Source organism: Megalobrama amblycephala, linkage group LG14, assembly GCF_018812025.1.
Source record: "Megalobrama amblycephala isolate DHTTF-2021 linkage group LG14, ASM1881202v1, whole genome shotgun sequence".
Classification (NCBI taxonomy): domain Eukaryota; kingdom Metazoa; phylum Chordata; class Actinopteri; order Cypriniformes; family Xenocyprididae; genus Megalobrama; species Megalobrama amblycephala.
Window position 1 is genome coordinate 8,127,754 of NC_063057.1, and position 23,517 is coordinate 8,151,270.

Sequence of the window (23,517 nt, forward strand, 5' to 3'; positions counted from 1 at the left end):
CTAATTTTTTATAACATTATAAATGTCTTTACTGCCACTCTTGATTGATTTAATGCATAAAAGTATTAATTTCTTTAATTTCTTTTCAAAAAAATAAAAATAAAAATTCTTACTGACCCCAAACTTTTGAACGGTAGTGTATAATGCTACAGAAGCTTTGTATTTCAGATAAATGCTGTTCTTTTGAACTTTCTATTCATCAAATAATCCTGAAAAAAAATATTGTACACAAATATTTTGTACAATTGTACACATTAAATGTTTCTTGAGCAGCAGATCAGCATATTAGAATGATTTCTGAAGGATCATGTGACACTGAAGACTGGAGTAACGATGCTGAAAATTCAGCTTTGCATCACAGGAATAAATTACTTTGTGAAATATATTCAAATAGAAAACAGTTATTTTAAATTGTAATAATATTTCACAATATTACTGTTTTTTACTGTATTTTTAATAACTAAATGTAGCCTTGGTGAGCAGACGAAACTTCTTTTAAAAGCATTAAAAATCTTAGTGGTTCCAAACTTTTGGACTGTACTGTAGGTTTGGAACAGCATAAATGTGAGTAAATGATGACAGAATTGTTATTTTTGGGGAAACTGTCCATTTAAGAGCAATGAGAACCACAGGGCCCATCATTAGTATTTTTTCACTGCAAAAGTTATGTTCTACCACAGTATTTTTGTCCTGTTTTCTAGTACAAATATCTAAACCTTCTTAAATGAAGATGCAATTACTTGAGAAGCAAAATGACAAAATCGTTTTGATACATTTTTCAGAAAACAAGACTTAATTTTGCTTCCCAAGTAAATGTATTTTGGTTTAAAGGTGCCCTAGAACTTTTTTTTAAAAAGATGTAATATAAGTCTAAGGTGTCCCATGAATGTGTCTGTGAAGTTTCAGCTCAAAATACCCCATAGATTTTTTTTTTAATTCATTTTTTTAACTGCCTATTTTGGGGCATCATTATAAATGAGCCGATTCAGGGCTGCTGGCCCTTTAATTCTCGTGCTCCACGCCCACGAAGCTCGCGCTTGCCTTAAACAAAGTTTACACAGCTAATATAACCCTCAAATGGATCTTTACAAAGTGTTCGTCATGCATGCAGCATGCATGCATCGGATTATGTGAGTATTGTATACTGTTATATTGTTTACATTTGATTCTGAATGAATTTGAGGCTGTGATCCGTGGCTAACGGCTAATGCTACACTGTTGGAGAGATTTATAAAGAATGAAGTTGTGTTTATGCATTATACAGACTGCAAGTGTTTAATAATGAAAATAACGACGGCTCTTGTCTCTGTGAATACAGTAAGAAACGATGGTAACTTTAACCACATTTAACAGTACATTAGCAACATGCTAACGAAACATTTAGAAAGACAATTTACAAATATCACTAAAAATATCATGATATCATGGATCATGTCAGTTATTATTGCTCCATATAACATTTTTCGCTATTGTCCTTGCTTGCTTACCTAGTCTGTTGATTCACCTGTGCAGATCCAGACGTTACTGGCTGCCCTTGTCTAATGCCTTTCATAATGTTGTGATCATGGGCTGGCATATGCAAATATTGGGGGCGTACACCCCGACTGGTACATAACAGTTGGTGTTATGTTGAGATTCGCCTGTTCTTCTGAGGTCTTTTAAACAAATGAGATTTATATAAGAAGGAGGAAACAATGGAGTTTGAGACTCACTGTATGTCATTTCCATGTACTGAACTCTTGTTATTTGACTATGCCAAGATAAATTCAATTTTTCATTCGAGGGCACCTTTAAGAATGTTTAGATATTTTTACTGGAAAACAAGACAATAATTTTTTGCAGTGTTGTGTGCATTTGCTTGTATGTCCCTGTCGGTCACTGCTACAGACCCCTTTCCCATGCATCTGTTTTTCACCAGAGCTGTCAGTTTAATAACTGACAGGCACCGTTTAGCCAGCTCAGTCTGGGTCCTTTTCACAGAGATGTTGCAGTCTATACTTACCCTGTGGTTTGCTGCAGGCTTATACAACACCAAACACCGACCGCATCACTTCCCTCAGTCAAAACCCTAAAGCAAACGATCTGGGAGCCCGCTTGATTTCACGAGCAGCTGTTTAACATTGACAAGTGCGACTTTGGGAAGATGTGTTTCGGAGCACTTTAGGTTTTGCACAACACTGCAGCTGCAGTGCTTGTTTTTGGCAGGCGTTAACTATGGAAAAACAGCTCACTGCATTGCAGACATGCTTTAATAATGAGGAGGAATGCAATTTAAGTAGAAAATGTCTTGCATGGTTAAGTGTGTGTGCAAGAGTCTAGTCTTTGTGTTTTGTGAATGTATGTGTGTGGAAGGTGTTTGCTCTACCCTTGCTCCTTGATTTCCCAGGGGCCACTGTGACTGTGTCAGTCATCTTTCCTCTTCTCAGTGCTGTGCTGAGCTTATTAATGATGTTTAGACTCTGATTTTCAGTGCGGCTCATATGATGCCGACAGACTGCATTAGATTAAGCATTTAAATATTATTTTTGGATTTGATGGATAGCTTGAGACTAAAAGGTTGAGAAAATGATGTATGTGTGTGTTAAGGTTAAGGTCAGTGTAGTGTTACCCTGGTCTAGCATTGAGAGTGAAAGCAGCGCTATAAACAGGAAACTGATGTCACCATCTGGATTTAAGCCAGACACGGGCTGATCATGGACAGAAAGTGCCTATATGAAGTCATATTATGTATAATAGGGGTCTTTCAGGGTCTTTGAATGGAGCAACCCCCTGTTACATATTAAAAGGCATTTAAATAATAATTATTGATGTACACAGTACATAAATACATAAACATATATACACTTGTAAGTCACATTTGAAATTAATGAAATATATTTCATTTTTGCAAGAGAGAATGAAATTATTATCTTATTATTTTTTTTATTATTTTATTTTTTTATTTTTTTTATTTTATTTTATTATGACCCTGCAGCATTGCTGTGACCCTTGAAATATATATATTTTTTGTCATGTATTTGTAAACAGTTATGCATATAGTTGTACTGTCCCCTCCCTCATTGAGATCATATCACTCTGATTGGCTGCTAATAGTATTGACATTATGATTGACATGTCAGTACACAGAAGATAACATAATCAATCAATCGATCAATCTCTGAATCAACTAATCAGCTTTTATTGGCCAAGTATGCTTAGCATACAAGGAATTATAAGGTGTACCACATGTATACACAATGTATTATAATAATTAATAGTTTTAATGGTAATTAATTAATTAATAGTAGTAATACTTAAGTGTAAAAAAAAAAGAGAAAAGAATGATAGTGTGTTTGAATATATTTGTGACATTTGAATATATCACTGTTGGATTGATGTTGTTTTTGTTATGAAAACCACATCAATCACACATCATCAACATCAAATAATAATTACACTGGATTTCTCCCAGGGCCACAGGCTGATCCCGAAGCTATGCTTATGACTGGAATGATATTAATTCTCTGAGCTCATGAGAACTATGTTTGTGTGTGTGTGTTTGTCACGATCGTGATGGAACTCTTTGCACGTCGATATTTAATGCCACTCATGATATTAAGATCTAATATGGCCTTCCAGTCATGATCTGAAATGAAATTGTTTCGTTTTTATTATCTCCAAAGCACCAAATGCTCATTTTCAAATGAATTGTGTCAGTTGTTTTGTAAGTGAATGTTCTGATCTTAGAGTTTGGTTTATATCTCACTTTAATACCATTTCTCATTTATTTATTGCAACGGCAGATTCTGTCATGAAATGATAATCATCAAAATTACAAAAATGAAGGAACGGGACTCTCGCATTATCTTAAATATTCGAACTATGTCTTTTAGAACAAAGAGGCCTATTCTTGGGCTGTTTCCATTAAGAATCATTATACACAAGTGAAAATCACATGAATCTGAGTTCAACAGGAAGTGAGGCCTCTGCTCTGTCATGCACATATGGTGCATGATGTTATTACAAGAGAAAAAAAAATTCAGTCCACATGTGTTTTGCGTTCTGTGTTAGATTGTGCTATTTAGTATGGAGTTGAATGTACTTTTGTGATGCAGTATAAAGTTAAATGGGTCATACTATGTATTTTATTAAATTATAGTTTTACATTATTATTTTATTTATAATTTTTAAATATCATTTAAAACATAACTACAATATATTGAGTCAAGGGTTCTTACACAAAATAATTTGTTTTATAATTTGGGATATATTTTTAGTTATTTTTGTTTTAGACCAAATTTCGTGATATAAATTTTAAAATGGTTTATATATATATATATATATATATATATATATATATATATATATATATATATATATATATATAGAGAGAGAGAGAGAGAGAGAGAGAGAGAGAGAGAGACACACACTTATGTTGTGTATATGGGTCAATGACGTGGTGGGTCATTTTTTTTGTCCAAAGGCCTTAATAATAATAAAAAAACAAAGATATGACATCCAAAGTATGAAAGGTAGTAAAGCTAGCTTTTATTGAATCCAAAAGGTATTTTGCTACATATAAAGGTATTTTAAAGGTGCCCTAGATTATGTTTTTAAAAGATGTAATATAAGTCTAAGGTGTCCCCTGAATGTGTCTGTGAAGTTTCAGCTCAAAATACCCCATAGATTTTTTTTTAATTATTTTTTTTAACTGCCTATTTTGGGGCATCATTATAGCCGCGCCGATTTTATGCTGCGGCCCCTTTAAATCCCGTGCTCTCCGCCCACAGAGCTCGCGCTTGCCTTGAACAGTGCCTTAACAAAGTTTACACAGCTAATATAACCCTCAAAATGGATCTTTACAAAGTGTTTGTCATGCATGCGGCATGCATGCGTCGGATTATGTGAGTATTGTATACTGTTATATTGTTTACTTCTGATTTTGAATGAGTTTGATAGTGCTCTGTGGCTAAAGCTAACATTACACACTGTTGGAGAGATTTATAAAGAATGAAGTTGTGTTTATGAATTATACAGACTGCAAGTGTTTAAAAAATGAAAATAACGACAGTCTTGTCTCCGCGAATACAGTAAGAAACGATGGTAACTTTAACCACATTTAACAGTACATTAGCAACATGCTAACGAAACATTTAGACAGACAGTTTACAAATATCACTAAAAATATCATGTTATCATGGATCATGTCAGTTATTATTGCTCCATCTGCCATTTTTCGCTATTGTTCTTGCTTGCTTACCTAGTCTGATGATTTGGTTGTGCACATCCAGATGTTAATACTGGCTGCCCTTGTCTAATGCCTTTTATAATGTTGGAAACGTGGGCTGGCATATGCAAATATTGGGGGTGTACACCCCGACTGTTACGTAACAGTCAGTGTTATGTTGAGATTCGCCTGTTCTTCGGAGGTCTTTTAAACAAATGAGATTTACATAAGAAGGAGGAAACAATGGAGTTTGAGACTCACTGTATGTCATTTCCATGTACTGAACTCTTGTTATTTAACTATGCCAAGATAAATTCAATTTTTCATTCGAGGGCACCTTTAAAGATTCTGACGTGTCAAAAGGTCATTCGGTTTAACCGTCCAAAGGCCAATACAGCCATTTCATTTGTGATTAAACTATCTTAAAATGTAATGTATATATTTTTATTCTGGCATGATAAATCAACATAGTGGAAAATTGTATTAAAATTATGTGTAGAAGTCGTTGCTTTGTTATGAGAAAGAATGTCCGGAAAAATGAATTTCATTGATGTCATTCAGAGTAATTAATATAAAGGGACCATTTTGGATCAAGTCATGCGGTCAATATCATGTGACAGGATGTGACATCATTCATACACCTGCAAAGCAAAGTAACTAACTCTCTTTTAAATATTTGAAAAATTCATGTTTTCATTTGCTCATACGCATGTCCCGAAACATCAGGTCATTCAGTACAACCGCTATAAAACATGGAAAATGTTGTAATATTTAAAAAATGTATACTTAATATAAAATGTTTGATATCTAGCTAGATATCAGCCTGTTAGCATTGTTCGAAAATATCGTCATTCAGTATAACCAAAAGTGTCATTCGGTAAAACCAAAATTTTGGTTCGACCGAATGACTTTTTTGGTGACAAATTTTGTCCATCTTGTAAAAAATGACAAAAGCATGTTAATTGATTATAAAAACCACAATCTCATTGCTAACACTTAATAAAACATCAAAATGAATGATATCTCCATCCTCTTACAAACCTTATTCGTCAATGACCCATATATTTACAGAACAATTAGTTTTGTTCGCTACTTTGTACTAGTTATTTAGAAAACCACAGAGGCTGCTGTTGTGTAACATGACCCATCCGTTCTGATGGATGGTTCATGATTGTGGTGTGTGTTACATATCCAGTGATGATCCGGATGTCTGTGTGCATGTAAAAATAATTTTCTGTCCCCACAGAATAATTCATAGCTCAGATGCACTGGATAAAGCTGATTTGGTGCTATCAAAGCTGCCTGTAATCCTGTGAGCTCAAGACCCTGCTTGTGCTGCTGTTTCAGCCTGTGTGTGTGTGTGTGTGTGTGTGTGTGTGTGTGTGTGTGTGTGTGTGTGTGTGTGTGTGTGTGTGTGTGTGTGTGTGTGTGAGTTTCCCCACTGGTTCATTATTATTTGATAGATGTTTGAAAGACTTTAATCTGCAAAGCATGATCAATAAAACAGCACAGGGCTCATTACAGTGGGATAAATCTCATTCAGGAAGAGAGAGGGAAATGAGAGAAAACAAACCAGAGGAAAAGAGAAAGAGGGAGTGAACGGGAGAAAGGAAGACTGAGGAATGGAGGGGGAGGAGTTGCTGGCAAGACAATTCATTTTCCGCACCGACAGATTCCGTTAATCCCACGCAGGCATCTGATCTAAGAGGATCAGAGAGGTGAATCGTCTAGTCAGGTCTGGCATGGCCGACTGTCTCCTCTGTCCTGTGTGTGGACTTCAGATCGTTCTGAGTTTGTCAAAGCAAAAGCATTAACCAATTTTGATTTGCTTTGTGATATTATAGACATATATTATTGATTCAGCTAATTTATTCAAGATACCGCTCTAAAGTATATGCATCAGTTCATATAGTTGTGCATAAATGTGCAACGTCTCAGAAATGTTCTCTAAATAGATGTGGCATATGACACCCACTGTGGTGTTCAAGCCTGTCTTCACTTATAATAAAAGAATTGTTTACAAGCATGAAAGAGCAGTAATAATTTATTATAATTATTACTATTATTATCATTATTAATAATAATACAAATGAATGGATTTAAACTTATTTACTTACATGAGTCTAAAATAAAAAAGTCTTCAATTAGTTTTTTAAGATTTTTAAAAAAAGATTATTTTGCCTCTTTAATTATATTATTTATTTATCAGATGTTTAAACTTTAAATCAGCATTTTGCCCCAAAAAACCTTTAAAATCATATGTTCAGTTCATTTTAATAACAAAGAATCGCTGTAATTACCATGCTAATTAGCATTACCAATGTTATTCAATCTCTTGCTAACTTGTTGTTTTAGAAAGACTTACTCAACATTTTCTCTAAAAATGGAAAAATTTGTTTAGTTTCGCATATTTCCACCACAAACAATATTAAGAATCCACACATCACCTATTTGACCAAAATCCACTTGAGGGTATATACAATATGTCATGATCAAATCTAAATTTCAGGACATGCTACTAATGTTCAAGTCATCAACAGTGCCAGTAATTGTAGAATCAGTCTTATATCCTCACACACACACAGAGCCCTTGAGTCATTAAATAGAACTAGAGAGTGAGATTGTAAGAGATTAAGTGTGTGTAATTGCCTTGCCAATGGTTTGGTTCTCTGAGGTCAGAGGTCAGAGGGCAGGTGAGAGAAACCTACAGTAACTCTAGTTATAGATCAGCCCGGAGGAGAGAGAAAGAGGCCGGGTAAGAAGGTGTCTGGAACGAGGTGATAGATTGAAGAAGAGAGGAACAGGTGACTGTTGGAAAGAGGGATGGGCCCGATAAAAAACAAGAGGATCATTTGGTTAACTAGAATGAAAATAAATAAGGTGAGGTGAATAGTGAGAAAGCGAGGGAGGAAACAAGGGTGTGAGAGATAGAAGAGGAGGAGAGAAGGATGGTGTTGAAATGAGCTATTTTTAACCAGATGGCTCTTTAGTTTGGTGGGTGATTAGCACAGACTAGAGAGGAGAACGACAGCAGGAGGAGATCTGCTGCTCTCTTTACATGGATGTTCTTTCATTCAGTGTGTCACTCAGCATAGAAAAACACTAATTTGATCTGGTTAATGTCTTTTATTATGTCTATTATTATTATTATTATTATTATTCTATACCTACTCCTTCAGCATGGAAAAAAATGGGATCAGCTTAATGTCTTATTTTATATATATATATATATATATATATATATATATATATATATATATATATATATATATATATATATATATCTTCTGCTCACCAAGCCTGCATTTATTTGATTAAAAATACAAACAAAAACAGTAATATTGTCAATATACAGTAAAGTGTAATTTATTCCTGTGATCAAAGCTGAATTTTCAGCATCATTTCTCCAGTCTTCAGTGTCACATGATCCTTCAGAAATCATTCTAATATGATGATTTGATGCTCAAGAAACATTCATTATTATTATTAATGTTGAAAACAGATGTGTACACATTTTTTTCAAAATTCTAATGAATAGAAAGTTCAAAAGAACAGCATTTATTTAAAATAGAGTATTTACTGTAACGTTTGATCAGTTTAACTCATCCTTGATGAATACAAGTATTGATTAATTTTATTTCTATCCCCCAAAAATAAAAATAAAATTCTTACTGACCCCAAACTTTTGAACGGTAGTGTTTAATGTTACAAAAGATTTAGATTTCAGACAAATGCTGTTCTTTTGAACTTTCTATTCATCATAGCATCATGAAATAAAAATGTAAATAACTGTTTTCAACATTAATAATAATCATAAATGTTTCTTGAGCATCAAATCATCAGATTGATTTCTGAAGGATATTGTGACACTGAAGACTGGAGTAATGATGCTGAAAATTCAGCTTTGATCACAGGAACAAATTACACTTTACTGTATATTGACATAGAAAAATATATATAATGTGTGTGTGTGTATGTGTGTGTGTGTGTGTGTGTGTGAGAGAAACTTACAGTTTTTTTTTATGTTTTTGAAAGAAGTCTCTTATGCTCACCAAGGCTGCCATATTTTAATAAAAAATACAGTAAAATGGGGTTAGGGTTAGGGTTACTGCAAAATGTTATTACAAATTAAAATATATTTAAAATGTAATTTATTCTTGTAATGCCAAAGCTGAATTTTCAGCATCATTACTCCAGTCTTCAGTGTCACATGATCCTTCAGAAATCATTTTTGTGGAAATGGTGGAACATTTTTCAGGATTCTTTAATGAATAGAAAGTTCAATGAGCAGCATTTATTAAAATGTATTAAAGCATTTATTAAATATAAATATTTTGTAACATTAGAAATATCTTAACTGTCACTTTTGATCAATTTCTTTCTTTCTTTCTTTCTTTCTTTCTTTCTTTCTTTCTTTCTTTCTTTCTTTCTTTCTTTCTTTGTCTATACCGACTCCTGCCACTAGAGGACTCTTTGGCTCTCTTACACTTTTTAAAAGGGCCTCTGCTGCTGCAGGCTGTGATTTCTTGTCAGGACTGAGTTTGTTTTGTGTTTGTGAACAGACAACAGGTGAAGGCAGAGGGGCAATTCATGGCCTAAATCCTTAAAATAGCACACATTCCTCTGGCGCTGAGGCACTGTTGGCCCTTGGTGGGTGTTTTGATTGCTTGAGGGGGGTCTGGAGGACTGTTGGGGGCAGAGAGAGATGAGAGTCAGGGGCCAGCAGGTGATGAATGGCTTCCTCAGATGAAGGTGGTGGACTGGATGGATTTAGTAAGTCCCCACCAGAGACGACAGGTGGAGGTTGGGGGTGGGGGTCTGGGACATGCATAGTTGCACATCTCCTTTTCTAACAGTGAATGTGGGTATGACATCAAGATAACTTTTAAATGTAATTTTACTGGATGAGCTAATGTTTATTGGAGCAGAGAGGTTTTGGAATATTGTGGGTTCAGTACGAGTTAAACTCAATCAACATTATTTCTGTCATAATGGTGATTACAACAACTTTTGCCTTCTTTTCTTAAAAGAAAAATAATCTGGATCGCATTGAGGGCATTGAATTCTGTAAATGTTTTAAATACCCACTGTTTCAATAGTATTGACACAATACGTAAACAATCTGTGTATATTGAGTTGATTTTAGTGTGTAAAAAAGCATCTTTTTTACAATCTAATTGTACAAATTTGTGGCCATGACAATGTAACAACGAAAAAAAATAAAAAAATTATTTAAACAGCTTTACAGCTTAAATAATATACAAGTTTTAACAAAAGTATTAATGTAAGTGCTTTTGTAATAGTAATAAATAAACATTTATTTAATTTAATAATTTATTAATTTTTTTGTGAAATGTTAATTTGAAATGAAATTATTTTAGAAAGATACTGATATTTGTATATATATATATGAAAGCTTGTTTCCACAGCTGAATAAAAATTAAAAAAGGTAATTGAGACTTTTTTAATCTCAGAATTCTAACATTTTTCTCTTATTTGCGAGTTTACATCTTGCAATTCTGACTTCTTTTCTCACAGTTGTAAGATATATACTCACAATTGCGAGAAATAAAGTCAGACTTGCAGGATATCAACTCGCAATTGCGAGAAATAAACTTTTTTTGTCGCAATTGTGATATAAACTCATAATTATGACTTTTTTCTCGCAATTATGACTTTTTTTGCATAATCTCACAATTCTTTATAACTCACAATTCTGACTATCTCACAATTCTGACTTTATAACTCACAATTCTGACTTTATAACTTGTAATTGCGAGAAAAAGTCAGAATTGTTAGATAAAAAGTCGCAATTACTTTTTAAAAATGTTTATTCAGTGGTGGAAACAAGCTATATATGTGTGTGTATATGTATGTATATTTGACTGTTGAGTACAATTTAGAATGACCATTCAGAATCAAGTATTACATGTAATGAACTGATTAATTTATCATTGATCATTTTTTATGTTTCAGACGATGTGTGTGACTTGAAAGCGGAGCGGCCGGGTATAGGCAGTGAAATGACAGCCAAAGAGCGAGGGTCACTGGAGGAGAATGAGGAGAGAGACCTGGAGGAGGTGGAGGCTGGAAATGGAGAGAAGGGGCAGGAGGATGAGCGGGAGAAGAAGGAGGTGAAGGAGGAGACTGTGGACGAGGAGGAGGGGGACACGGAGGAACGAAGAGGAGCTGATGAGGAAGATGAACTGGAGGTGCTGAGGTCACAGGTGGTGCAGCTGCTTTTGGAGCTGGAGGAGACCAGAGAGGTGTCACAACGACACGAGGAGAGCTACAACGAGCTTCAGGGTGCGTATGCTAGTAATAGCTGTTTTTATGGTGTGAAATCTTCACCGGGAGTACCCTCTGAGCATGGTCAAATGTCACTGACCACCTGTTTCTCGAGTCATGTCTTCACACAAACATTCTTGGCTTGTTAATATTGTCAGATTCCAGTAGTAAGTTGCTAATTACTTATTTCAAATGTCCCTTTAGAGATTTCCCTATTCTTTTAATGTCATTCTTTGGCTCTGTAGGTCTTTTGGAGGAAGAGCGGCTGGCAAGCGCCCACCAGGCAGAGAGCTTTACGAGACAGATCCAGAGACTTCAAGGTGAACGGAAATGCACTTATAAACAGAAACGAATGCTTATTCATCTTAAACTCAGTGCTAATAAATGCACTAATAATTGCAGTCAATGATAAATTAAATAAAATTAAACTTCAAATAAAAAACTTCAAACATGTCAGATAATAAAAATTGTTTTTCTCAGACATCAAGCAGCTTTAATATACTCTACCATTTGACATATTAAATAATAGGCTGTATCCAATGCTAATGAGTAAACATTCTTGATTCATCAAGATGAGGCTATTTAAATATTCATTTTTTTTGGGCTGTTAAAAATAGGAAACATTGGCTATGTTTGGAAATATACTACTCTTATTTTTTTGCAGTATATACAATATGTATACTGTGCATAGCCTGCGGATTTATTTATATGCATTAAATACCCAGAAAACAAGTCACAATATGCAGTGTACATCATAGTACAATGCATTGGGCACTTTATCCCACAATGCAATGTGCTTGACTTGACTGTCCATTTCATTAAACATTTTTGTTCTGAAAACATTTTATTTTATTTCATTGTTTATTTTATTCTTTATTTTATTTTTTAATTTATTGTGTCATTTTGCTTTATCGTGTAATCTTTATTTCATTTATCGTGCCATTTGTATTTTATTTTTTATTCATTTTTATTTTCATTTCATTTCATATATCTTATTTCATTTGTGCCATCTATTTTATTTTATTTTTTGACTTGACCTTCCATTTCTTGAAACATTTTTGGTCTGAAAACATTTCACACGATCATGGATTACTTAGAAACTTGGATATTTTATTTTATTTTATTTTATTTTATTTTATTCATTTATTGTGCCATTTTTATTTTTAATTGTTTTTATTCATTTTCATTTTGTTTTTTCATGCCATCTTATTTCATTTGTGCCATCTATTTTATTTTTTGACTTGACCTTCCATTTCTTGAAATATTTTTGGTCTGAAAATGTTTCACACGATCATGGATTACTTAGAAACTTGGATATTTTATTTTATTTTATTTTATTTTATTTTATTTTATTTTATTTTATTTTATTTTATTTTATTTTATTTTATTTTATTTTATTTTATTTTATATTTTATTCTATTTTATTATTGTGCCATTTTTTATTTTTTATTGTTTTTATTCATTTTCATTTTGTTTTTTTCATGCCATCTTATTTCATTTGTGCCATCTATTTTATTTTATTTTTTGACTTGACCTTCCATTTCTTGAAACATTTTTGGTCTGAAAACATTTCACACGATCATGGATTACTTAGAAACTTGGATATTTTTATTTTATTTTATTTTATTTTATTTTATTTTATTTTATTTTATTCATTTATTGTGCCATTTTTATTTTTAATTGTTTTTATTCATTTTCATTTTGTTTTTTCATGCCATCTTATTTCATTTGTGCCATCTATTTTATTTTATTTTTTGACGTGACCTTCCATTTCTTGAAACATTTTTGGTCTGAAAACATTTCACACGATCATGGATTACTTAGAAACTTGGATATTTTATTTTATTTTATTTTATTTTATTTTATTTTATTTTATTTTATTTTATTTTATTTTATTTTATTTTATTTTATTTTATTTTATTCATTTATTGTGCCATTTTTTTTATTTTTTTTTATTTTATTTTATTATTTTATTTTATTTTATTTTATTCATTGTGCCATTTTTATTTTTAATTGTTTTTATTCATTTTCATTTTGTTTTTTCATGCCATCTTATTTCATTTGTGCCATCTATTTTATTTTATTTTTTGACTTGACCTTCCATTTCTTGAAACATTTTTGGTCTGAAAACATTTCACACGATCATGGATTACTTAGAAACTTGGATATTTTTTTTTTTATTTATTTTTTTTTTTATTTTATTATTTTATTTTATTTTATTTTATTTTATTTTATTCATTTATTGTGCCATTTTTATTTTTAATTTTTTTTAATTCATTTTCATTTTGTTTTTTCATGCCATCTTATTTCATTTGTGCCATCTATTATATTTTATTTTTTGTGTTGCAGACATAATTGGACAATGACTCTCTAAATTTGACAATGTAGCATACTGTTTAAAATGTTAATATTGAATACTGCATACTGTTTCACAACACTATGCAGTACATACTTTGCAGAATGCAGTAAGCTCGCATCATATTTTGAACGTACCTTTCTTCCAATAAAGCTTCATTAATGCATTCAAATTGATAATATAAACTAATTTCATTACTCTCTGCACATCACATTCAAACACTTCTGCAAGTTTTTCTTGTATTCAGTCAAACTCGATCTGTGAGTGTCTATATGATGGAGATGATCTCAATCAGAGTCCTTCAAGCATGATGTCATTTCCTGTGGCACTGACATCCTGTTCCCATTTGCTTGGTGGATTGCTACTTGGGGTGTGAGTGTGTGAGCAGTGGAGAGTTGGGAGAAGCAGAGGTGATGTAAATGTTCTTCACTTCCCCAGTGACTCACTTTCACTGTCTCAGCGGCTGCTCTGTAATTAAATTAAATGAACTGTGAGGAGGCAAAGTAAACCAGCATTTGCAGAAGTGCACGGGCTCTGCCGAGGTACCATCCTGAGTAATGGAATCACAGATATGAATAACAGAACAAACCGCTGCCAGAATCCGATTCACACACCATATAACGGAGAAACAGTTTTTTCGGTTTAATCACAAACTTTATTGTCCCTATTCTCGCCTTGCAAGAAGGAGACTGATTATAGCTTTTCAGAAAAGCCCCTGCAGACTAAAATTCATACCTTGTGTGGTTAGTTTTTGCCATTTTTTTGCCTCTCAACAGCAGGACGTGCAGAGTGATTGCTGTAATGAGACATGAAATGAAGGCCTTTATTTTCACTTCAGATGTCCTTGGCTTCCAGTGAAGTGGCTGATTATAGACCTCAAATGGTCTTTATGCCCTTAAGAGGTTCATATACAAATAAGTTGACAGTACACACATGTTTGGAAATAGCATAATACTCCTACTCTTTCTGCAGTATATAATATGTATGTTCTGCATAGTATCCATATTTTGTGTACACTAAATATCTAGATGATTTCTGACCCACAGCCCAGCTGCGCTCGGTGCAGGAGGAGCTGGATAGCCTTGAGGAGGAGAAGGCCAGCGAGCTGTGGGAGGCGCAGGAGGAGCTGCGTGTGGCGCAGGAGGAGGTGCAGGAGCTGCAGCAGGCTGCGGAGGAGGCGGCGGCCGAGCGGGAGAATGACATCGCCCTGCTGCAGGAGGAGCTGTGCCGTCTACGTGCCGAGTTGGAGCGTCTGCGCGGCACCACACAGGAGTACGAGCTGGAGCTGACCACGCTGCGGGCCGAAATCAGCATGAAGAACCAGCGCAGGGAAGAGAAGGACAGAGCAGGAGGAGAAGGTCTGATTCCCACCACACTACGGGCTCAAACTATAGGGATATCCCAAAAAGGCAGTTTATATCTGCTTCAAGCCTAGTAGATACTGGTTAGTGCTGGTTTGGTGCTGGTCTAGCTGGTCCATGCCATTTGCTAGCAAAATTAACTTTATTCTTTTCTTCACTATTGTAATGTCTATCCGAGTGAAACGACTTCGCGAGCAAGAAAAAATGTAGGGCGGGACTTTGTCCATCGGGAACTGATTGGATCATTGTGTTTGGTGACAGGTGGACTCGCACTAGTGAATACATCATCAGAAAAGAGAAAGAATTCATTGAAAGATGGAGGGGAAGTTATTTTGATTAAAGATTATAAGGCCACACGACTTTAAAAAAAAAAAATAATGTATGGATATATCATTTATAATAAATACTGCAATTTTCTTTTAAAAAATAAGAATTGTCAGTTTTGATTTCATGTTGACTTTAAGGCCCATTCATACCAAGGACAACAAATATAACGATAACCATTAAGATATCATTGTAAAATTAGAACATTATCGTTGGAACGATATTGTCTGTTCCATCCTTGTCTATTTAATCTGTGTATTAAATAATACACTGCAGTTCTAAAAGTGATTCACTCTGATGAAACTCAACACATCCAGGGTGTCTGTGTGTGCATTGGCACAATCTTATCTTTTTTGCATGTTTGCATGTGCTCAAATGCAGTAGCTAAGAAGAGTGAAACACTGTGAATTAGGGCTGGGCGATATATCGCATGCGATTGTCACGCACATTTCGTCAGTAAAGCCGGTTCCCTGATTACCGCTAAATCGGCATCACCTGCTTTCAAATGGAGCGGCATTTAATAGACAGAGCCGTTGTTCACTGACAAGCTATGCAATATCGCGTTCATTATTGAAGGCGATTCATCTGCGATAATGAACGCAGGATGCGGAAACTGGCCATATAACAGGAAAAAAAACATGAAAATGGCTATAACTACTTAGTCCAGTCGACTTGAAAATTGGCATGCAGTGTCTTTGTCCAAGGTGCCATGACTGTCTATGAGGACATTGACGCATCTTAAATAAACATGCCCGTCATCGGCCAATGAAGTTTGAGCAGCTATCAGACAAGGTTAACAGAGGCCGATCGGAACAAAACTCGCTGGGCCGGTTTGACTCATGGCCCTAGAGGCCTGTGAGAGATTTGAAAGAAATCGGCCACTGGGGGGTGCCTTCACATTTTTTATGTGCATAAAGGATTGTGTATTGCTCGATTTTTCGCACACGCCCATGACATTCATACCACATGCTAGAACTCCTCATTCTGAACAACTTTGCCTCTAGGGCCGCCATTGTCCATCGAATCGTTCGTTAAATATCGGAGATTATTTCAAAAACCAACATTGGTGAACTAGTCCTAGGTTTTTGATAACCGTTAAAAAGCTTTTAAAAAATACATATTTTCTATGGTAAATTGCCTGTATTTGCTGTAAATGGTTTTTTCCATCTATGATCAAGATAGTTACAGGCTTGCTAATTAAAAGATAATACCTTTTTATGCATGTGCTTAAAGGCCTTAAAGTGATTGAACCCCGATAATTGCTGCTCGCAGCTATAGTTTTGTTTTTTGTCTTTTGTCAGTCTACTTATCTATCCATTCCACACACATGCAAACTTACATGTTCTGGGGCCTCATTTATAAAACTTTGCTTATGCACAAAACAGGCCCTGAAAGTGCGTACGCCAGTTTCTATGCATAAGTTGATAGTAAGATTTATAAAAACAAACTTGACAGGAAAATTTGCGCACCTCCACGCAAACTCTGACCCATGCGTACGAACATTTTGGAGATGGAGCAGTTTGGCGACACCTATGGTGATGATTTTTTTCAATGTAATGTATTGCACAAATTACATTTATGGTCCATATTTAATATTTTCCAATGTATGGTACCCTTGACTGGTTAACCGTGGTGTCACGTGGATGGGAACGTGCATGGAAATGATATGCAGATGAGGTTATACATAGTAAAACTAGGCGTTATTAGCTCCATATATGGTGATTTCGGGGAGAAGACGGGGTGGAGATGCATGTACGCACAATCTTCCACTGACTGGGTTTTATAAAGGGATTTGTACGCAGGTTCTGGCATACACATGGTTTTATAAATCAGATTTTTTTTTGCGCAGAATCTAGCTTTTGCGCGTACATACACTTTTAGAATGAAATCTACGCAAAGTTTTATAAATGAGGCCCCTGTTCTCACAACTCTATGGAGTCACTTTTTCCAGACAACCAGCAGGGATTTCTCCAGCAAGACTTTTCTTTACATCACATAACCTCATTGCAGCACTGTAACTGACAGTTGCTGATAGCAAATAAACCCTGCAATGCGATACAGACATTTTATCAACTTTTCTTCCCCATTGCCTGATATGACACAGTGCTCTGATATTACCCAGTATGCATTGCCACTGACAAATGTGAGTGTATTACAGGTTCTTTCAAGGTCTGAGTGTCTGTTTGACATTCTGACAGATTGCAGGACCTCCGCGGAGCCCCATTTGTCTGGTGTTGATGTCTTTCTCTGCCTCTAAGGGCGCCGGGGCTGCTTTCTGCTCCCTTGATGCCGTTAGAACCTGACTATATTAAGATCTGCAATAAAAACAACATACCAGCGATTGCTTCTGGTGGGGCCGTGGGGTTAGATGCACTGATCGCAAAACAGTGTTGAACACGAACACATCAGAGCCTTTGATTGAGGCATTCATGTTAACTCTGATCTGGGGTCAGATGCAGCAGAGGCGAAGTTGTTTATCAGTCCACGCGCTTCTGATGGTTATTTACACCACGTACACACTCAGGCCTGGCAGAGATGCATGTGAGTTGTTTTTGCAAGTGAGATTCCTTCTAGATTAGAGGCTATGCTATCGGGGGTTGAACGTTGCACCATGGGGGATGTGCAAGGCAAACATGACTCCTGATTGACAGGTCAGACTGCTGCAGAGGGAAGAGAGCGGAATGGGTTGTTTCCATGGAGACTAGTTACAGGGTTCGGTGTGCATTTACAGCTGTCTGGTCAAATGTTCAATATTTTCCTGTCATAGACATGTAGCCTTCGAATTGCTTGCAATTTGGCTCTTAGGACAGTGGGTCTGTTCCAAGTGGCATACTATTAGTATTATCCTGACCCCCCACCCCTTCAACCTTTGCAGCAATGCTGGCAGCACTCATACGTCTATTTCCCAAACACAGCCTCTGGATATGACGCTGAACATGTGCTCTCAACTTCTTTGGTCGACCATGGCGAGGCCTGTTCTGAGTGGAACCTGTCCTGTTAAACCGCTGTATGGTCTTGGCCACCGTGCTGCAGCTCAGTTTCAGGGTCTTGGCAATCTTCTTATAGCCTACGCCATCTTTATGTAGACCAACAATTTTTTTTTCAGATCTTCAGAGAGTTCTTTGCCATGAGGTGCCATGTTGAACTTCCAGTGACCAGTATGAGAGAGTGAGAGCGATAACACCAAATTTAACACACCTGCTCCCCATTCACACCTGAGACCTTGTAACACTAACGAGTCACATGACACCGGGGAGAGAAAATGGCTAATTGGGCCCAATTTGAACATTTTCACTTAGGGGTGTACTCACTTTTGTGGCCAGCGGTTTAGACATTAATGGCTGGTGTGTTGAGTTATTTTGAGGGGACAGTAAATTTACACTGTTATACTAGCTGTACACGCACTACTTTACATTGTAGCAAAGTATAATTTCTTCAGTGTTGTCACATGAAAAGATATATTAAAATATTTACAAAAATGTGAGGGGTGTACTCACTTCTGTGAGATACTGTATATGTATATATACACACACAGACACACACATATATAATATAATAATAACACAGACTTTTATGTTATATCGCGATTAATCGATTTGACACCATTAAAATGTGTAGTTTGCAAGCAGAGAACACTGCTTGAAATACTGTATCCCATAATGCAATGCTCCCAACCTTCCATTTTAAGTGAAATAAAGCAATATCGATCATAGTCTCCTTCATGAGAAAAATTGAGACTTATTTATTAAAAAAAAAAAAATGTATGAAAAATCCTTGATAACTTCACACCACTCACTTAAGTAGGTATTCAACGAAGGTCATGTGACAACAATGTATTGTAGAATATGACTGTTTGAAGTGATTATCGACATGTACACTAGCATTCGAATGTTTGGGGTCAGTAACATTTTTTTCCTTAAATTTATACATTTATTCAGCAAGGATGCATTAAATTGATCAAAAGTGACAATAAAAGACTTAGATTGTTGCTAAAACAAATTATATTTCAAATAAATTCTGTTCTTTTAAACTTTAAAATAGTTGCAAATAGTAAGTAGTATTTCATATTGAACATACATTTAGAAACACAGAAATAGTAAGAGTAGTATGCTAACATGCTAATAATCTGAATTCAGTGTTTTCGCTGTTCTACTTTGACATCTGTTCTCATGTTGTGATGGAACAGGTGACATGGACCAACTGATGGAGGAGTGTCGCTCCTTGAAGGACGAGTGTCAGACTCTGAAGAACGGCAACAAGCAGCTCTCTGAGAAACTGGAGATGCTGGAGCAGCAGCGAGCCAGGTGATTGGCCACACGGCCTGTCAGTCACACACAAACAAGATAAATCAGCCAATGAGCATCGCAGACAGACTGTTAATAAGGCTGGCGTGACCGATGAAGCATTCAGCCATAATCTGTCTCAATGGACACTCTCACTAAAACTATTTAGCAGCTATGAAAGTGTTTCACAGCAACATGAAGCATTAATGACTGTGTATTTCATCTTATCCAAATAAACTGGCAAGTGAGATGAACCACAGTTGCCTTACAGCTATTTATGACATCAAGATCTTATCTGACTTTATGAAACTAATGCTTTTGTAAATATACCATCATGTTTTTCAAACTAGTGCTAGATGTTTGAGCTTAAAAGAATAACTTTGTGAGAACAGCCGTTTATAAACATTTTAAAGTTTTAAAAAAGTACTTAATATATCAATTTGACCAATAAGTTGACCAAACACACATTTCAGCACCAGTTGTTTTGTGTATTTATTTTTTAATAATTTTAATAGTTTTTTTCTTGTTTATTATTCTAAGACTTTTTAAACACTGTTAGAGACTAAGAAAGTGACTGAGATTTTGAAAAAATAATTATGAAAAGGGTTTGATGATGAGTACATGAGTACACACACACACACACACACACACACACACACACACACACACACACACACACACACACACATTCACACTGAAAAAGTGCAGCAGGAGCTCAAAAGTTCAAGTACATTAGTAATAATAATAAAAAAGTGCCACCGCTTGTACATCTATCTATAATAAATATCCTGTACATTTCCCATTTCTATCCTGACAGCTCAGCTGATTCATGCCTGGCCCTGAAAGCAGAACAGAATGATGGAGAAAATGACACAGAAAAAGATGTCGAGAAGGAGGTGAAGGCTGAAGGTTTTGTCAGCACGTTGGAGGTAGAAGGTGGGAAGTGGGTGGAGGCTTATACCCAGAAGAACATCTCATTTGAGGGGAAGCCCGTCACCCCGACGGGCAAGAGTGGAGGGTTCTCAGAGGTGTTTTCCCTCAGAGACCAGCTGAAACAGGCTGAGGAGAGAGCATCACAGGTCCAAAGAGAGGTACGGCGTAGTGTTCACTAGTGACAGACTGATATATCAGCTAATATTTGGCAGATATTTTGAGATTACCATGCCCACTTGGCAAAATAACAGAAGTTTGAACTTTAGAGTGTGCATTTTCTATTTTAAACCTTTTTTTAGTTAATCTTGTTCAAAATAACAACCTGTCAGTTTTCACATTCGAATCAATTGCTGATGGATAAAATTAAGAACTGTGGTTAATGAACAAATTTACTAAGGTGTGCGCTATCAGTTTACTAGAATTATTACCATTATTTACCACCCCAAAAAAGCATGTTTTGAAGGTGCCCTCGAATGAAAAATCGAATTTATCTTGGCATAGTCAAATAACAAGAGTTCAGTACATGGAAATGACATACAGTGAGTCTCAAACTCCATTGTTTCCTCCTTCTTATATAAATCTCATTTGTTTAAAAGACCCCTGAAGAACAGGCGAATCTCAACATAACACTGACTTTTACGTAACAGTCGGGGTGTACGCCACAATATTTGCATATGCCAGCCCACGTTCCCAACATTACGAAAGGCATTAGACAAGGGCAGCCAGTAACGTTTGGATCTGTGCACAGCTGAATCATCAGACTAGGTAAGCAAGCAAGAACAATAGCGAAAAATGGCAGATGGAGCAATAATAACTGACATGATCCATGATATCATGATATTTTTAGTGATATTTGTAAATTGTCTTTCTAAATGTTTCGTTAGCATGTTGTTAATGTACTGTTAAATGTGGTTAAAGTTACCATCGTTTCTTACTGTATTCACAGAGACAAGAGAGTCGTCGCTATTTTCATTTTTAAACACTTGCAGTCTGTATAATTCATAAACACAACTTCATTCTTTATAAATCTCTCCAACAGTGTAGCATTAGCCGTTAGCCACGGATCACAGCCTGAAATTCATTCAGAATCAAATGTAAATATCCAAATAAATACAATACTCACATAATCCGACGCATGCATGCAGTATGTATGACGAACACTTTGTAAAGATCCATTTTGAGGGTTATATTAGCTGTGTAAACTTTGTTTATGCACCGTTTAAGGCAAGCGCAAGCTCCGTGGGCGGGAGCGTGAGCATTTAAAGGGGCCGCAACCCTGAATCGGCGCATTTCTAATTATGCCCCAAAATAGGCAGTTAAAAAAATTAATTAAAAAAAATCTTGTGGTATTTTGAGCTGAAACTTCACAGACACATTCAGAGGACACCTTAGACTTATATTACATCTTGTAAAAAATGTTCGATGGCACCTTTAAACAAGGGGGGTAATAATTTGGCAGGGGGTCGAAATTCGGCACAACATCCTGTTTAGTAAATCTGGCCTATAATGTGTAAAATTGTATATATATATTTTTAAATGTCTTTAAATACCTTCGGTGGCTTAACAGCATGACCTTGTGGGAAATACTGCTGAATATGTGCTGACAGTTTGACAACAAGGAAATTTTGATTCTTCTGTCCACTATCGAATAATGAAATTATTAAACAAAGTTTTTTAGTTGACTTCTTTCTACCGTAAAAATCTCTCTTGTCACTGAATCCATTCACTTGTCCTGTATCATTTGTTATTTCTCTATATCTCTCCCTTCTTTCAGTGTGAGGGACTAAAAGGAGAGCTTATGGAACTGCAGGGGCTGTACGAGAGCAGCCAGAGGGAGAGGGCGGAGCTAGAGGCGGAGCTGCAGCGTTGTAAGGCGGAGCTTGGTCGGCTGGCTGGTAGGAAGGCTCAGGTGAGGGGTCATAAAGGGGCATTATGAAGTCACACTACTTCCCAAAACCACAACAGCCATCACTCAGACAGAGGTTTTGGAATGTGTGACCTTCCTTGGGGTAAAAATGTGACCTCAAATAAATCACTGTACTGTACACATGCTGAAAACAAACAGACATTACTCACACAGCAAGTAGGGCGAGATATTATCAACAGAATGACACCATGACTCCATCGACCTACATGTTTGTCAGCATTTAAAAATGCTCTGTACATGACTAACGTTTTGCATGTGGGATCAACCACCCCTGAAGTGACCATCTGTCCAGCAGCAATACCTGTCTTTCAAAGCGCATCCTGTCTAACTAAACCACTCCGCCATTTTCGGTCGAGTGTATATGTTTTTTACTTTGGGTTGCTTTTTTGCCCTGTCACACACATTGATTCTGGGCTGTGTGTGTTTTCACATCTTGTGTTTGTCAAACCTCTAGCAGCTAATGTGTTTTGCTAGTTTTGTTGATCCACTGCAGCATATCAAGCTTTTGTGTGTGTACAATGTGCACTGACATAGAGGTCTTTCTAACCCCTGTACTGTCTAACAACAAGGTCTTAGAATGAATTTTTCCAGGCCATAGAAATCCTAATTTATTAAGGTTTTTTCCTATCAAAGAGTCTGTCCAGTCTGAGTACCGTGTCCCATGTCAATCATCTGTCCTCCATAGTTGTACTTTAATTGTGTGGTTAACACCTCACTCACACTGTTCTGCCGCCTACAATTCCCATGAATCCTTTAAAGGAATGTTCCGGGTTAAATACATATGGAGCTCTGTCAACAGAATCTGTAAAATCACAGGTTCCACAGAAAAAAAAAAACAC

At 35.8% G+C, this 23,517-nt stretch overlaps 1 protein-coding gene across 3 annotated transcripts in view; it reads left to right on the forward strand.

The window, feature by feature from the left end:
• LOC125244691 (coiled-coil domain-containing protein 136) overlaps positions 1-23,517 on the forward strand; it is a 42,984-nt gene that overhangs the window by 13,441 nt on the left and 6,026 nt on the right. For all 3 annotated transcript variants that reach the window (XR_007179358.1, XM_048154843.1, XM_048154844.1), the window contains 6 exons: positions 11,183-11,512; positions 11,740-11,814; positions 14,897-15,208; positions 19,722-19,839; positions 20,636-20,909; positions 22,526-22,660. Coding sequence is in view for 2 of the 3 variants with exons in the window: in XM_048154843.1 (XP_048010800.1) it covers positions 11,183-11,512; positions 11,740-11,814; positions 14,897-15,208; positions 19,722-19,839; positions 20,636-20,909; positions 22,526-22,660 (1,244 nt within the window). In the remaining variant the exon portion in view is untranslated. The remainder of the gene's footprint in view (positions 1-11,182; positions 11,513-11,739; positions 11,815-14,896; positions 15,209-19,721; positions 19,840-20,635; positions 20,910-22,525; positions 22,661-23,517) is intronic.